The 18,695-nt window shown below is 36.1% G+C and overlaps 1 protein-coding gene across 3 annotated transcripts in view; it reads right to left on the bottom strand.

The window, feature by feature from the left end:
- Positions 1-18,695, bottom strand: part of CSTF3 (cleavage stimulation factor, 3' pre-RNA, subunit 3, 77kDa) — a 52,469-nt gene that overhangs the window by 33,420 nt on the left and 354 nt on the right. For 2 of the 3 annotated variants that reach the window (XM_010563757.1, XM_010563755.1), the window contains exons 2-3: positions 10,226-10,327; positions 10,001-10,096 (exon numbers count right to left, since the gene is read on the bottom strand). In XM_010563757.1, coding sequence (XP_010562059.1) covers positions 10,001-10,096; positions 10,226-10,327 — 198 coding nt within the window. Of the gene's footprint in view, positions 1-10,000; positions 10,097-10,225; positions 10,328-18,426; positions 18,665-18,695 lie in introns of those variants that run through there. The other variant, XM_010563756.1, reaches the window with a different exon arrangement.

An 18,695-nucleotide genomic window follows, 5' to 3' on the forward strand; every position in this document is an offset into this window, starting at 1 on the left:
TTTAGAATTAGACAGAATTTACCATTCCCAAAGCCACAGTCAGTCAGTACTAGAATGATGAAATTCCTCTAGTGAAATTAAAACTGCTAGACTAAGGCTCTCTGTGTAAGGCTTGCCATTCTAATTCAGTATGAAGGAAATGTTTCTTCATGTATGAACTTGTCAGCACTATCAGGTTACGCACACAGACCTTCAAAGCATGCTGCTTGTACTAAAACTAATAATTACTGCAACGTCTATGGAAAATCTGGGGAGAGGGGTCAATTGACACAGCTAAGGGAAGGAAAGCTGCAAGCTAAACTTCCACCAGCAAGATATGTTACCAAAGCAATTTTCTGTAAACTTATTCATTGTCACTCATGTTCAACCTATATTAATTGCATGTTAGCAAGAAGTGCGTAACACCTTTTAGTAGATGAAAGCTTACATGTATTAAATCACTATCATTCTATTCTCCACAATAGTGACATCAATGAGAGGGCTTCTTACACCTCAAGTTCCTACACAATATGCTCTAATTACAAATTTATCTTCTAAGTATCTGTAATACAATACAAAAGAGTAAACTACAGAGATTAACTAAACCAAGTTTCAGGAAAAGTTTAAATGAAACTCATTCAGAACTGTTCCTACAACATACTGCATATCATAGGCTGCTAAATGTGTTTGTGTGCTTTACAAATGCAACACCATTACAATTTCACTGGCAGCTATGCAGTTGCATAAGCATAATTAAGACACCTTAAGAGAACCAAGATTTCTTTTGCAATAATTAGGATGTAAAAAGATTTGTCATGGGATTAATTTTGGATATATTTTTTTAAACAAAATCAGTAAAGTTACAGAAAGGCAAAAAAAGTTACAGTTATTTCATTACTAGGGAATCTCCCCCTCCTCCCACCATGTTCTGCCCTATCAAAAATTGCAAGCAGAATTATGACACTTAAATTCAAAGAACATGTCCGAACTGTCCAAAGACAGCTTCTTGATAAGCTTCCTGAGATCTCCTTGTCACCTGAAAGATGACTTGCAAGGGTGTATTGAAAGATACGGCCCACAGCAATACCCGATAGTCCACAAGTCTTATGGCAAATACACTTCTAATTCTGCCCATGAAAACATATAAAAATAACCTTTGGATGGATAGGGAGGAATGGAGAAAAGGCAGGCCAATACTGTGTTCAAGACAACAGAAGTAAAGCAGGAAATCTAACAGTCTATTTTTCCCACTCCTTTACATACTGCATCAAGTCATGTTTTTGCACTGAGACTGAAGCTGTATCTAATAAAAAACCCTCCATTCATTGTTATTTTAAATATATGCCACTGAGGACAAATTATTTTTGTAAGTTATGAGCATCTATAAACTTTTAAGTAATCTAAGTAAATTATCTGTAGACAATTTGCACTGATATGCTCACATACCCAGATTTCTATTTAGTATGATTTTAAAAGAACATTAATTATGCTGTGAGACCTTATTACATAAACACATACATGCACATCAAATGAACATGTATACACATACATAGTTCAAGAGATTCCAGAGGAATCCACAGGCATGGAACCTACAGCATGTCTTCATTTAACCACAAAAACTAAAATAATCAAAATTTTGTCAGTGAATTGTAAATGGTGCATTTGACTGTTGCTTTACCTTCCTTTCTAACTTTGGAAATGCTAAGTATGCTTTTTTTTTTCTTCTGATCCATCACTTGGTTAAGTAATATATATGTGTGTGTATATACTGGGGAACATGCCCTTAATGGAAGCTGCAGGGATGCAGAATTCGACAGAAATCAATACAACATTCGTTTCCTCCCCTTCATATAGCCTGAAAGCAGATTTGAGATGAATGGTATCAGCATTAAAATAGGACAAGTCACTTCATAGTTCAAATTCCAACTGAAACTATTTTGAAAATATGCTAGAACAGCTCCTAAATTGAGAGAACTTAACTGAAAGTTGTACCAGCACCCATACATACACTATGAAATGCCACCAACTATAGCTAACAGTGTTATACATTTTATTTCTCCAAGCAGTAGAGATAAACAGAAGATGGGGGGAGGGGGGGAAAGACCCTCTCAACTTTTTGTTCTTTGACAAGGCATCTTCCCCTTTCCTAAGGAAAACAAAATAAAGACCCAGATGCAACCAAGTTGCCCTTTTTGCTATTTGGTCACACTATGAACTTTTTAAACACGCTTAGTTTCATGTATAAATGTAGTTCCACTGAACACAATGAAGTTAGCTCATGTGCTAACTTCACCATGTCTGTTTTATCTACAGGACAGCACATACATAACCACATACTTGCCACCTCATTTTTGTAAATCTAATCCACTTTAATCTCTGAGTAGAGTTTATTTTTGTTTAAACGGAAAGAATGGTGTTTGAAAACCTATGCTTCCAGGAGGGATATCTGAAGGAAGTTGATGGCTTTGCTGCAGTCTGGACATAAAAAATACTAAATCAAACAACAGGCATAATTTTGCAAGTTTTCTTTCTAGTCCAAATGCATGACTTGCAAAGTATTTTTTAAAATGTATTTGATACTCATTCTCACATAAACCAAAACAGAAGTATCTGACTGTATATAGTAAGAGTTTGTTCTGCTATGGTCATGGATTAACATTTCAAAGAGTGTACAGTCATTTCTCTTTCCAGCTTCACACACTAGTTATTCCTTACTCTCTATCTCATGCACTAATGCAAACCATGGGGAACTGGAGAGAGTAAGCTGCCCTCATTAAAAAGTCTAAGTTTTATATAGTCATATTACAGGAATCAAATGAGGTAAGACAGTTGACCCTCCATCACACTACTAAACTTTTCACGTTAGTCAATTCTGAGGAACAGTTTGAATTAATAATGATAAAGCCTATATAATTTAGTTACATGCATAAGCTCTGTAACTGTTTTGCTGAAACACAGAGTGGGTGTGAAAGTATGAGTAAAATTACCAAGCCTCCTCAGCATACCAACAATTCTAGCTCTCCTCCTTCTGGAGAAAGTTGAAGATGTTAAAGCTCTGAAAGCCTTTACCCCAGCAGTCAGTCTACAAGACCTTTGATTACAGGATCTACTAATGGATCAGCAATGTGTGCTCACTGGAACTTGTGAAAACTAAGATTAGTACACAGACCCTGTCACAAGGCTTAGTGCAATCTGCTTCTAAAGGAACAGGTCCTGAACCAGATGAAATGTTTACACTTCAAGTTAGAAGTGAGTTCTATTAAACAGTCTTTTCTCAAGATGCAATAGGACTCCACTCTATAGCAGTATTACTGAAAACTGTCCACAAACTAAATTTAAAAAGAATACCTTTCTACTTACAATGCCTATCCTTAAAATGAAACATTTCTGTATGCCACAGTTCCAATGAACTCTGGAAATGGTGCCAAGCTTCTATGCTATGAACATTTGTCACTTCCAAACTAGTTAAACCCCAATATGGATCAGATTCAAATCACTGTAAGATCTTCTCATGTGTAGTTAACTGCATGTATACAATGTGCCACAAAAACACGTGAATGCTGCCTGTGCAATGGTACAGTTATGCACCAATGCATATTGTTTCTTCTCACTTTTGAATTGTTTTATCTAAGAAAGGAAAAATGTCAAAGCTTATGGTATTAGGTACACAACACTTCATTGCAGAAGTCCAAAATTGTTACTGGGTGTAAAGCACTTGTCACATTGAAGCCATCAGTGAGAAAAAGCACGCCCTAACGAGGGGAAAAAACAATGCACACTCTTAAACGAAGAGCATTTGTACTAACAGGACACAGGAGTGCCAGAACGAATGGCTTGCCTTCACAGAGTTTCTAGCTAAAAGAAGCCACTGTACTTCACCACAGCAGCGACTCAAAGCCTTGTTATAGTCTGCAGAGAGATTCTGCAGAATAAAGTAAAGCATTATTTTATGCAGTAGCACTAGTAGATAAAGTGTAACAGAACGTGTTCTCTCAGCCATCACGCTTCTCAAAATCTGAATAAAGCATATCAGGTAACTCAACCAGCTGACAACTGGAAGCTGGAAGAGATGTAGAAATGAGAAATTACGATTATAGTTCCCTCACCCACGTAGATGAAGATAACCAATCTGCAGCTAATGCAGGGTACACAAGAAAGCTACATTTTTACTTCTGTTTTTTTCAGGTTCAGACACACGAAAGAAGCTCAAGGTTGTTCCTGACCCAACACACATATTCCCCCCTCTAAATATCAATAGAAGGATCGGCAAATGACTTTGACAAAAGAAAGCACACAACGAGAAAAGTTTTCACTGTCCTCGTTACATTTGAAAGTGAGACTTCAAAAGTGTTGTGAACAAGAGTTTTATATAACTAACACTTCTAATGGGGATGTTTCTGTCACCCCGTGTGGAAAGAATACAACAGAACAGGAAGTAGTTCATGTTTATTCATGTGAAAACAGCAACACACTATAGAAGAGGGTTCATAGTAATCTCTTCATTAGGCATCACTTCCACTTCAAAAATTAAAATCCCTAACACTTTCTCATGGTAATTTTAATGATCAAATACAGAAAATAGAATTATAAAGAAATGCACTAGTGTTGTACCACACATCTTCTGAAACTACAAATGTCAATTATGTGGATAACTTTCTGATATTATACAACTTGTAGGACCACGGCAACTATGCAAGATGTACATGCCTGTATTTACATATTGAGTAGAAAAGACAGGAAAGAAGTTGCATTCACCTTCTAGTGCAAGTCTACAATAATCACACAGACAGAACAACATTTATTAACAGGAATGGAACAAGTCCACACATGAATAAGAAAAGATCATAAATAATACAGTTGTAAAAAAGATTTAAAAAAATCTGACTGAGGTAGTCAAGAATGTGCAGTATGGATGTTTGTACAGAGCACCTGTACGGCAGTTTCTCAAAAGCAGAAGTTTACTATGAGAAATGTGGTAGACTAGCAGGGTGGGCACAGATTATAATGGGTATGCCTTCCATTAAGAAATTAACAAAGATCAGCTAGTGATACATACAATATTTTCAGTTGAAAGTACCACTAAACAGAATCTCAGCCAAGAAGTCTATTCTACTTAGACTTCTGATCACTCCACCTTCATCCTGACAGAAGTCAGTTCCCATTTTTCCCCAAGCAGAAGAATTTTGGTGGTATACATAACAAATTTTTTCTGAACTCAGAACCAGATTAAAGTAAAAAGGGGAAGAAAATGCTTTGAAGAAACACAAACATTTTAAACAAAAACAATCATTTTTCTAAATGGTTTTATTTACATATTTCATATACAAGTATGTTAAATGATACATTCTGACTAGTATCCACACCAGTGTGAATTACATGAATTAAAGATACTGATGTATTGCATATGATGAAATGCAAAACAATCAACCCTAAGCTTTGGTCCCACCCTCTGAATCCTCATACAGCATCTGATTTGTTACCAAGACATCTAAAATTCAAAGTGTTCATATCAAATAGTTATCTGAACAAATATATCTAGTTTCATTTCTTTAGAACAAGCAATAACACAGGAGTCTTACTTGCAAAATTCGCAAGACAAAAAAATACATATTAACAGCCAAACACTTTACATGCACGTTACTAGCTTTGTATTTATTGTTTCTAGACTCGGGGTGTCACAACTGTCTCGTGCTTATGATTTTTAAATCTTTAATGATGGCAACCTTTCAACCCCTAATAACAACAGTTCAAAGTGACCAGGGTATAATGCAATATATTCAACAACAAAAAAAGTAAAAAGGTGTGGTGTGAACTGGCCTGAAACATTCAGGACAATTACAGATTAAAGTTTCCACTTAGAGCAACTGGAACTAAAAATTCTTTAGATCATTTAAAAAATGTTGCAAATACATGAACATAGTTTAATAAATGTGCTTAAGAGGATTTTCAACCTGGTGATTTCTCAAAGGAAACTAGCAGAGAAAAAGGTGACAACTTCAAATGCTTGCTTGAGAACTACTGAAATATTTACAACACTGGTAAAGTAAAAGTTCTTTCAAGTGCATGAAAAGCATTGTCAAGTCTTTCTGTATCTAAAAGATGGTTCAAGCAGTCGAAGAGACAAAGGAAATAGTAAGAGACAGCTGGGCCTATGGGATCATAGGGTATTACATCAGAATTTATTTTTACATTTCTGTAGCACCTTTTAGCCAGATGCCAAAAGCACTTTAATCACTAAAGTGAGCCTCACAACAACCCTGTGAGGTAGGTAGGTATCTGTTTTAATAATGGCAAAACAGGTTAAGTAACTTACCCAAGAAGACACAGGAAATCAGCAGAGCAGGCTAGAATCCAGATCATGTCATCTATGAATTTAACATTATGGCACATGTGGGACTGAGACTTACATGCTCCTTTTTAAAACTGTGAAAGAGGCACTGACATGTGAATTGATTCAAGTTTTCTGGAAGTAGATTTTTATGGGAAAGGTATCAAGAGAAAAATGTGCTTTAAGCAACTAGAGAAAACAAGAGTCCGAGTAAGAAGAGTGACATTACTGTACCACTTCCTAAATTTTAGGAGATGCAGAATAGCAAGTTAACTATTTTACTTGCTAAAATACGTATCAAAAATAGACTACAGTCTGTCAAATCCACTAAACAAAACTCTATTCTCACAATTCTTAAGCATTCAAATGCTATGACCCCAAACCGGTGTGAGCTGGGAGTTGTTTCATCCAATTCTATTATTTCTATGTCCTGCAACTGCTTCTTTTAATGTTAGAAGAAATAAGAACCAGTGTGAGAATCAAAATTTTTTGACCAATTCAAACTTTAATAGTAGAGTTCCCATTAACAAACTGTCAAAGCATGCTCTTCCCAGTTAATCTCCATGTTCTACTAACTACCAAACCAGTCATAAAAGAGAGACCAGAGCATATAAATCTGTGCTTGACACATAAAATGGAAATGTAAAGCATTCAGTTACTTCAGCACAGTCTGTATATCAATAGCAATAAGTTAGATGATACATTAAGTGCTGAGCACTGCTTTACACTGTATTCTAAGTCATACATAAAAAGGAAAACAAGAGGAAATCACAGCAGTAAGGCCTGCACTTAAGTTTTACATTTCAAAATGAACTAGCATATGCAGGGAAACAGTTATTGTTCATATAGATTATAAACAATGATTTCTACCTGAAGATTGGAAGTGACTAAAAAGAACACATTCCTCAAGTTAGGCAAAGGGAAATTTAAAGATTTCTAACAATTTATAAAGAACACAATTGTTAAAGGGCTACTTCCTCTTTTGTAAGGCCATAATCATAACCCTCACCCTAGCTCATCTTCCAATAACAGACCAGCACTATGTAATGATATTCAGCTCAGATTTATGTTGTTCAGAGGACAAAATTACGTAGTGAAAGATGACCTGCCAGAAAACAACCCCCGCTTTCCTCTCCCTTTTTGTCTTTCTGTGATGCAAAGAGCAAACGTTATCATGTAAAAGAGGAAAGTGATATGCTTGTTTTGACATCAGGAAAAACACAGCTTACAGATGACTGAAGATTTAGCAATTTTCAGATTTAAATACTGTGGCAGTGAAAGTGAATCAAAAGCAATGCTAAACAAAGATTTACCACAGGCTACTTCCCCAAACTCAAGGCTGGAAAGATCTATATATCTGAACCATCCAAAAGAAACTTTCTAGCAGGAGGAGACTACTAAGATTTCCAAGAAAAAAAGCTTTTGGAAAATACCTTCCCTATATTCCTTGTACATCTTAAGGCTGCAATATAAGAAGCCTCAAAACAATTTCTCTATCTCAGGTAGCCTTCAAAAATTAATTGAAGTCTTAATTTATATTCAACCACGCTGTTAAAAGAACATTTGAGAAAACATTTCATTTTGAATTTACTCTCAAGACAGGACTGTACACATGATATACAACTTAAAACAACACTGACGACAGTGCCCAATTGTGTGAATATATATTTTTAAGAGAGGAATTTGGAAATAAAGAGTTATTTCAGCTTATAGCTATAAATAGTTACATATACTAAAAAAGGCAGAGATAAGCATGTTGCTTTTTAGTTAAATCGGTCACTATTTGAGTTTTGTGAGAAGTTACTGGAACCAGGAAAGAAAAGTTGAAAATATAAGTCATAACTGGTATTTTAAAAATTTGCCTTTTAAGATGAAAGATAAATTTCTAAAAAGTAACCTCTTAACAGTTCTTTCAAATATAACCCTTTTCAAGTGTACCTCTACCAGAACTCTATGGTTCTCGTTTTTCCATTGTTATGAATAAGAGAATCATATATTCCATTTCTCTTATATTTGAAGTGTAGTTATAGGCAGACACATGCACGCACACACACACACACGTGAACTAGTGATCTTTATGCCAATTCTTTCCTTCTCAAATTTACCTTGTGTTACCTGGTTACCATACCTGCTGGGTAGAAGCTGATCTTCATTCCTTGAAGAAGCACGTAAAAACTATACCCTAGACTGTTTTAAGCTTTGCCACTGCTAATGTTTCTAAATACTACTAGATTATAAATTAGTTAAAATGTATCAATTAAGGGAGGTAATGTCTGTCAATTCATCTCTGAACATGGTTCAAGACAAGAAGCCTCAGACAAGAAGCTTTACACTGGTAACAGTACTTTCTGCTGAAAGATCTACAATATAGTACAGGCTTTCTGAGGTGGTCTTACGCAACTCAAATTTGAGGCATGGGAAAGATAAAGGTTTTAAATAAGCACAGAAATCAGATAACGTAATCATCAAACTAGATTCAGTTCTAAAGACTAGATCCTGTAGCAAACATTGCAGGGTACAAGAGGCTAATGGATTTGGCTGCAGGGTCCCAAAAGGAAAAATACACATCTGTATGTGTTAATGCATTCACAATCTCCCAAATACGTCCAGTCACCAACATTCCAACTACTACTACAAACTACTGGAAACAAAATAGTGAAAATTCTACGATATTTAATTAAGTAATATTAAATTTAGGTTGCACTATTTTGCATTGTAACATCTTACTATAAACTGCAATATAAAAATTTGTTATATTGCCATTATCCCAATTTTATTTAATAATCTTCAAAATTTACTGCCAGAACATATTTGGATACGTAATTTAATGTACAATAAAGTATGATAACTATACAATGCAGTTTTGCCACTCAGATTGCTGCTTCGCAATTGTCACATAAAATGGAAAAAAATTTAGCTATTTTCATTTCTCATCTACAGAACACAGGTCCCCACCCCCGTAGTTTAGCATGTAGATCTGTTTCTTAACAAAAATGTGCAGCTAGAAGATGCCCGCAAAAAGCATGTGTATTAGTATTAAATATCAGCTACATAAAAAAATAATAAAAATACTCAGATTATACAGTGCATTTCATGGCATGTCTTTAAAGACTGTTTAAATGACCAATGCACTTAGTGGGAAGTTTTATATAGTTATGTAAACAATCACAATTTTGTTCAGATTTTTGGAAGCTAATGAGTTGTGCTAATGCATTTTCCCCAGCATTTTCATTCCAGAAATCAGCTTCCATCCCACACCCTCCCGGAAAACACTATTCACAGAAACACTCAATTCCCTAAGAAAGCAAAAAAATTAGAAGACCCAAACATTCACAGAAAGTCATTCAAATAAGTTGGTATGTATAAATAAAAAAAAAAGTCCTCTAAATAAATGACACGGGAGGCAATAAATTGACACGACAAGTAAATAAAAGGCTAAAGCACTCCAATACCATTGAAACGGTTTTAATGTTGTTGCAACTCCATAATGCAACAATCATCAACTCATAAAAGACCCAATACTTTAGAATTCATTTTAATCACTCCTTCATACCTATTTTACAAAATAAAGGCAAGCATATTTAAAATCCCCTTTTCCCTAAATATTATGTGCCTATCTTATTTATGCTTATGATAGTATAAACTTAAACTCCTATTAAATGTTATATAAGAAAAAAATGTAAAAATATTAACCTCTGCTTCAATGTACAGTTTCCAGAATCTGCCAGAACTGGGGAACTGGGCAACAAGGCGTTCATAGGTCTTCCGTGCTTTGTCTATAGGTTGATTCTAAAAATTGAAAATCAAAACAGCATTTACAATATTATGATTTATGTAAATGAATATGCTGATTTTACTCCAGAACCAAATAGTGCGAGTGGACCATAGATAAGGAAATGTAATCCTATGTCACTAAACCTGTGCCTCTCGAATGAGAATGCTCCAAGCGTCAAGGTCATATGGATTTTCTTCTAGTTTCTTTTCAGCTTTCTTCACTTTTTCTGGGACATACTCAGCAGCCTAGAAAAATTAAAAAGAAGACATAAGAGATCACAAGTAGAGTTTGAAAAGTTCTGTTCCCAGCTACAAAGTCAAGCTAATGACAACATTCTGACAGTGTAACATTCCAGATCTCAGTTTTTATGCTGGAGTTACTAAACTGTACTTTTATCTGGAAAACAAGTTGTCTCAGTAAGATAAGGCACTCTTACCACAACAAGTTCTACATATTTGGTGATCCAGCAAAAAGCTAGACTAAACTGACTAAATGTTTCTAAAACATGAGAACAAATCTGAGCTGCCAGAAAATTTACTGCACTATGAATTTTAAACAGATTTATTGACCTGATACTTTTAAGATGGAAAAAGTAAATCCAGACCAATTTTTCTATTACAGACCTCAGCCAAACAAATTCAGGTTGCTGCATGAGTCACTCAGTATATGCAGGACAGTAAGTATTTTGTATCACAAGTTACAGATTTAACAAGAAAACTAGGAGATGGCAGTTCTAGCAGCAACATATACATGTTATCCAAGCACAATTTCTTTGTTAACTTTCTGATCTGTCAATCAGAGTATTCTTACAAGTTGCCTTCCTGTAGCTTTGGCACTAACTACCTTAAACCGCTTTTTTAACACTCAGATATTCATATTGGAGTTTAAAAGCTTTTTTTTGATACCAAAAGCTTTACCAAACTGAATGTTAACTTTTTAACATAGTTTACTACTGTAGTATAGGTTTAAGTGTTCTTTTAAAGACTTGTGGAAATCTTAGTTTATTATCTCCAGATTTTTTTTTCTAGATTTAACACTGTTAGCACAAAGTAGATGAAAAAAATTACAACCTGATTATCACATGCAGACAAGCTTTAAAATACATGCTTGTTACAACCCTAAATGATACTAAGTTTTTTATTAAGCACGAAATATTGTTCTGACCTGTACTCCAAACAGCTTATTTACTAACTTTCTAAACTTGACTCATTTTCAGGCAGATGTTAAGCAGTCTCAACTCACACTATCAAGTAAATTCTTGCCTTCATGAGATGTAGCGATAATAACCTGTAAATTATTACTACAAGATCTTTCTTGTGAAATTTTACAAGTTAGCTACATAATTACTGTTAGAACATAAGAGTCTGTATTGCACAACGTAGCGACTGACTTACTGTACAGAAAATTCTAAAGAAACCTGTCAATTGCTAGAAGACTATTTCAAGGAAATAATTTTAATTCTTAATATTGGATCTAGGTCAATACATAGCTCTGAAAATGAAAAAGACAGTAAACAGGACAGAGAGAACTAATACTCCTCTCTGTCAAAGGTGCCATCACACACATATAAAGGGAAACGGAAGGTAACTAGATACTACAGAGGTATGCCTTCTAGTAAAATTAACAAGCATCACTATTGCACATCACTCCTGAAGGAAAGCACGTGTTCCAAAAATAGAAATCCAAGGTATTATTAATGAATTTTACTGGAACACCATTTACAGTGGCATTATATGAAGATAAGCTGCCAGTGAACTATTGTACAAAACAGTGACTTAAAGAAAAGAAAAAGCTGGGGCTAGCAAATGCAGTAAGCCTGAGTTACTTACAAATATCAATTTTATTTTCAGGAATGCCCTGCCCCTTTGCTTTTGTCAACCTCTGCAAATGCACTACATCAGTTGCTTGTGTTATACATTGCAATTCAACTTTATCATTTAAAAAAGCTACCATATTTTTTAATAGTTTTCAGCACTACCAGTTTTTGTGTCAGTCCTACTAGCAGGATATAATTCAAGGCATATCCCTTAAAAGACTTCAAATTAAATTTACTTATAAAATTAACAAATGATCAAAGATGTTGCAGAACTGTTAAACCGACATGTAATAGCAGCCGTGCATGAAAGGGAAAAGGAAAAAAATCAGTAGGAGGGGCTTTACAGGAGCTTAAAGACCATTATTCTTTGATTCAGTTTTTGAATCATTCTTAACATTAATTGCTTAGTGCAAAGCAGTGTAGCTTGGAAGGCAAGTATCAAGTCCCACAGTAAACTAAATTATAAAATTAATTTGATTAAAAAGATCAACTATTTTAGTAGTAATTCAGTTGTATTATCTCAAACCTTTCCATGTGACACACAAAACTCAGCTGATACTGCAGTGAAACAGTTACGGCTTCCAGGAATTTGATTTCATCTATGCAGATACAGGGCAATAAACTCAAAAAGGCTGAAATAAATTAAGCTGGTGAAAAAACAAATGCTGATAAGATGCATAATCATAGCAATCCTACATTAATTTTGTACATTTGATACAGGACTCCTAACCCATGTAAGTAGCATAATAAAATGTTCATTCTTTTATTGGAAAAAAAACCCCAAAAACCTTATTTCCTAAATTTGCAAATATTCACTTAGCAGCAGCAGATAAAGTGTCCATGCAGTTATATAAGACAAAAATTATACGAGCTCTACAGAATTGAAAATAACAATATGATCAGGGTTTTAAACTGGACTACTTGAAATTGCTTGTACCTTACATCATATGTAAGAAAACACCGAACTTCTGAGGGCCAGTGAGCGCTCCTTCTCCTGTCCCTATCCATCTTCAGGACAGATAAAAGCCATCCACATTTCAGAGAGGCAAACCAGCGTCCTGGTTATATCCGAGTCAAAACAAGGCCTCATTACATTGCACCTTCACAAATAACCACTCCTAATATATTGGAGAAATCAACATGTAGGATTTCCAGTCTGGACCATTTTGCCAGAACTAGGAGTGTGAGCAAAGATGCATTCAGTTACACATCAAACCTGTGAGAACATCTGCAAGCAAGCAACAAAAGGGAAAAAGGAGCTTGACTTTTAACCTAGCACAACTATAGCCAGAAAGACATTTGATCCCAGTTTTGAAAACTGCATGTTAACTGCACTCTGTGCTCAGTTCTGCTGTTATCACAGTTCAAGGGTATGTGGCTTTTGATTATGTATTTTTAATTGTACTGCTTGCACAACAACCAATATCTAACACTGTGAATACTTAATTCTTGGGTGTTTGTTCACTGCCATGATCCTGCCCCTAGATAAGCATTTTCAGTCCCTTCCTCTGGTTAACAGAGGCACTTAGTTAATCTCATCCTGTAACAAGCCAGTTCAGGGAGTTAAATCAGCAGAAAAATAATCCTATTAGAAAAGTGATTAACTTTCTAATGGTTCAGCTCCTTCATTTCAGGATCAGATGTGATGCAGAATAAAGGATGCAAAACCATACAGGACTTTAGCAGTCCAAACTCAGATCAGCTTAAGCTACCATAAAACCACCTAATCAGATAGATACTGGCTTTTAACTTGTCTTTACTGCCTGAAAAAAAAAAATCGTTGCAAAGAATTGTTGCATACAAACTGGAAAAATACTTTTTTCCTCCGCTTTTGATAACTGTGTTCAGTACAACTCCCACATAATCGGGCTCCTATCCCACAAACAACCCCCTGAAGGTCACAGAATTATTTTAGCACTTGAGGTTCCATGTCCACAAGTATCTGTTTTATTACCATCTAGTCTGACTCACAGCTTCCCTTTTACTATTTATGCACAGATAAATTGCAACGGATTTTTAGTTTCACACATACTAAGTGTGTAAAATTATCTTTATGATCTGTTTCCAGAATCTGAAAAGACCTAAAACCAAATTCTCCAACAAGTCTAGGAGCTCCTTCCTGCAAAATACATCAACTGCACAAAATCCAAATTTGAATTCAGAAAGGATGTCTGAGGGAACAAGAACAGAAGAAACAAAGCTGACTTTTAGTATTTACTAGAATTTATTTATCAATCACCTTCAAGGAATAATTATTGGTTTACACCTTACTGCTAAAAGCAACAGTTAACAGTTTTGCGAGGCCTCTGAGAATCAACCCTCATGACTTCAAAGTGCATAAGAAAAATACCTAGCCAAACACCTCTTTCAACTATTCACAGCACCTAAGGCACCCAATTGCTTAAAGCATCCTCCTGTTTCCACAAAAGGATCTTCTGTAGTGAAAATGAAATGTATTTAAACAGCTGTTCCATCTGTGAAGTGGCCAGTTTAAGATGCTTTAAAAACTACCACTAATTATGAAATGAGAACTTCTACAAACAGGACATATAGGCTGTTGTACACAAAAAGGCAGGAATTTTAATGGCTAGTTCAGTCAAATTGGTTCAACATCCAAAAGGAGTTTTACGTCCATTAAGATAGAAGTTACTGTTAGAAGGTTTTGACTGGCTGTTGCACAGTTTAGCATAGCCTGGACTGTAACAGACCCAATGAATATAATTTCAAATATATTAACACACATCTTAACAAGCACTGTTAGTTGTCCAGTTAGGTTAATTTACAGGTTTGTCCAGCCTAAGTTTTTTTTACTTAAAGTTAGTTACAGTTGTATGTGCACAGAAGTTTTAAAATCCTTTCTTCAGTACACATCCCTTCGCTACACTAAAGTTACACCTTATCAATCCTTGCACTTTCTTAAATCCATTTTTAATGCCTTGCCTTCTTCTCTTCTAGCACTAAGGCAATTCACCTGTGAACACAACCTTGAAAAAAAAAATTGTCCCTTAAGACTGGGTCACTATCAACAGATAAAACCCAGCATATTAATTTTAAGTAATTTAAAAAGGATACTTTTGTAAGTACTGCCCCACCCCCCAACATAATCTTGGTAGTTTTATATCTCTGAACAAATCAAGAGGGTTCTAGTAATGATTACCGTTCTTTCCTCATGAGACTATTTCCCAAATGTTAGCAGTTAGACAGACATATTTTCTGCTTTAACTTCTGCTTAGTATACCTGGAACTTACTGACCCTGGAAACACAGCTAAAATACAGATTATTTAAAATTGTGTAAAAATTGGAAAAAACCCACTGCATTACCAACTCAAGTCTTCCTCCACCAATCCTGGTGTTCATTCTGTTTACAACCTGTTCCTACAGTAGATGTAAACAGTGACAGTAAACCCAGTTTTACTATATATAAAACAATATGCTTTTAGGGGAGTTTCTTTCAAATGGTTCCTCCTGATACGTTAAACCCACATAATCTTGCAAGAATAAACTTTTGCTTTCAGTAGTGAGCTCAGTGACATCTATTTTTAAAATATGAAGCTAAAGTTAACTACAATAACATTTATTATTGCATTTAGAATTCAGAAACTTACATGATGCACTGGATCAGACACAAGGCATGAATGAAAGGAAGGCGTAGAGAGGGACAAAAGTACCAGTAAGAAACTGGAATAGACTGCTTTAGAGGTCTTTTTTTATAGTCACAGAGACAATACAAACATCTTTTTTTCCACCACTCAGCCTTGGACCAGATTCATTTTCATCTGAAGTAACATGCATCACAGACTGGGGTACGTATCTTAGAAACAGTTACAGGAAGCGTGAAATACAAATTCTAGCCTTAAAAGATTAGAAGGCAACTAATGCAGGGGTAAAGCAAATATTGCATCAAGTCTTCAGATAAAATTGATGCCTGGCAAGTATATATTTATTAAGTGGAGAAGAACAGTGGTTCTGCCATGGTAGAAAGAGGCAAAGAGCACAACAAATTTAGGTCTTGTTAGAGAACATGAAACAACCACAACTGCACTGTACCTGGTACAACAAAGCCTCCTAAACCCCAGCTGGGTCTTTAACCTTACAATACCCTTGCTCTCCCACCCTCCCTACATCCAACATTCCACTCTGTTCTTCCTTCCCACACTACCACAACTTCATACTTGCTGGAGACAGCATAGCAATTTGTTATTCACCTGGCTGCTTTTGGAAGTCCTCTCCAAACCCTAAGATCTGGGAAGCAAGAAGCAGACACCTCTGTGTGTCAGTGAGTCAGAGCTAACAAAGCTGACTGTCAAACATCTTTAACATTTGCATCATGCACTATCATGTGTACATCTTATGCACAACATCGATGCAAAGTAACTGTACAGTCACTCCCTTATACTGAACTATGTGACAGTCAATGAAAATGACACCCAAAAGCTCAGAAGCTGGTCGCAGAAGCAGCAGATGAAACCTGGAATAGGAAAGCAATCCAACCTCTGCTTAGCTTCGGCTTCCCACAGAAAGGAACATTTAAAACTGTAAGAATATTGTACATGTAAAGTAAAGAGAGCCCTTCAGATAGCACTAGGTTCCAATATATAGCAGCTGCAGTGCGGGGAAGGGAGCAAGGCATAACTGCCCCCATCACAATGCTTTGCTGTTCCTCCTTCCACAGAGGCCCAGTGAATTTAGGTCTATCACGCTCTATAAGGCCACAGTTAGACTGGCATCAACGCTTACTTAAAGTACACCTGCCTCACCACACGACTGGATGAGCGGTAGCCTACAGTGCAGAAAACTTCATGGTAGTATTGCTAAAGACACTGATATCAAATTATAGCCTATCTTAACATTAGGAGTAAGGAACAGAAGTCTGCCAGGGTAAGAAAAAAATAAATGTAGAGGACAACTTAGTGAAACTGAAAAAAAATTGATGGAAGGGCTGTAACTGACCACAACAAAATTAGAGAATTCTAGAAAACCAGAATCCAGAGGCCTTCATGAAGGGGATGGAGTAGGAAAAAAAATAATTTAACCCAACCTATAAAAGAGCTGTTTTGTTTGTTTGGTTTTTTTAATTTTATTTAAAGTGCACCCAATGTGAAAACAGTAATCACAATGGGTAAAAAGGATGAACCTTAATACGGATCGAAAAAACAAAATCCAAGCCATATGTTAAACTACACGCTTTACATAGGCTGCAAATAACGATTTGCAATTTTTGAATGATAAAACCCTCTGTGATATGGCATCACAATATTAAAGCTGTTACTTCTCAGAATAACTTTTACTTCAGTATGGAGACAATAACTCAAGCTTTTGCATATTAAATTCTCCCTTGCAAAAGAAAATAAAACCTAAGTCAGCACTGGTTTTCTTTAGGTTAAATAGTAACATATTACAAGCTACAGAAACACACTACTTCAACCAGCAGTTTAGTTATGCAATTTAAAGTCAATGTAATTTTTAAAAAAAAATATACTGGAGCAGGTAAGCTCAAATGTGAAACATACTACACATAGACAGTATCAAAATGTTACTGTAACATATTCTTACTTCTTTGTAGCCATCTACCTTGTGATAAAGTAAACCATTCTGAACAATCTGTTGCTTAAGCATACTACAAGTATACTTATTAACTTGACCAGCTTTGTGCATACAGGCTGGCAATTCATAGGATATTTTCCTAATGAGACAGAAACCGTGCATTTTACATTCTGAGCACTTCTCTTTCCTAATCCCCCCTCTCCCCCCAAACAGATGATCTTACAAAGAGTTTACACACCACCCTTTCAGAGTACAGGCCCAGACACACAGAAACATAACCTGTTTTGTAAAGACACTGACATTCTTCGAAGAAAAGCTTCTTAAGGGAGCACTAAGTCATCAGCTTAATTTCAAGTATTTTTGTAGGCTACATTGGCCACTAAGGCATGCCACAGTGTTATCAATCAGTCCTCCCTCAGTCAGAAACTTTCACCCCCACCGCTTCAATTAATACTGATTTTAAACATAGCTCTCACTACTAAAAAGACCTGTTTAGAGAAATTCTGCCAGTAAGTAGGAGATAGTTCATGGTAACACCAGATTTAAAAAGATGACATACAATACTCTGATTGCACCTGCCTAGAAAATAAGAAGTTATGATAAATACATATTTTAGCATATTAAAAAACCCAAGCCAAAACCAACTGTAGTTATTCCCCCCCGAGCAAGAACGCTGTACCACAAAGAAGATTCTTTATTAAGCATACTTTTATGGTTTCTAATTTAAAGATGTTTTAATAATGCCTTATTCTAGAGGAAAAGGGTATTGTTAGAGAGGCACACAACCTTATATGTTAAGCGTGTATGTTCAGCAAACGCTCACTCCACAAAACACTACAAATATATCAGTGTAAACGGCTTATCCGGCTTTCAATTTTCTTCCGGAGTGCGTGTAGTCAATGACCACGAATAAATGAGATCGGGAAGGCGAAGCTCGCTGGAGTGTCTATTGTCCACCTCGACCTACATCAAAGTTCGCTTACCAGAAACGCGAAGGCTGAGACAGACATAGTTTTCAGAGCATGACCGGTTGTACCGAGAGCGGACAGCGGGAGCGGCTCCGCGCACCCCCTTCGTTCCCCCCGCGCAACGCTTCGCTGACGGCATAAACTCGCGTTCCTCAAAATGGGTGTGTGCGGCGGGGGAGGGGAGCCCTTCGCCGACCGCGCCGCCGAGGAGACCGGCGGGGCTTACGGACGCAGGGAAGAGGCAAGGGCCGCGCTCCCGCGCCCCGGCCCCGCTCCCCTCAGCC

This window comes from Haliaeetus leucocephalus, unplaced genomic scaffold (genome assembly GCF_000737465.1).
Source record: "Haliaeetus leucocephalus isolate CR32 unplaced genomic scaffold, Haliaeetus_leucocephalus-4.0 Scaffold173, whole genome shotgun sequence".
In the NCBI taxonomy this organism is placed as follows: domain Eukaryota; kingdom Metazoa; phylum Chordata; class Aves; order Accipitriformes; family Accipitridae; genus Haliaeetus; species Haliaeetus leucocephalus.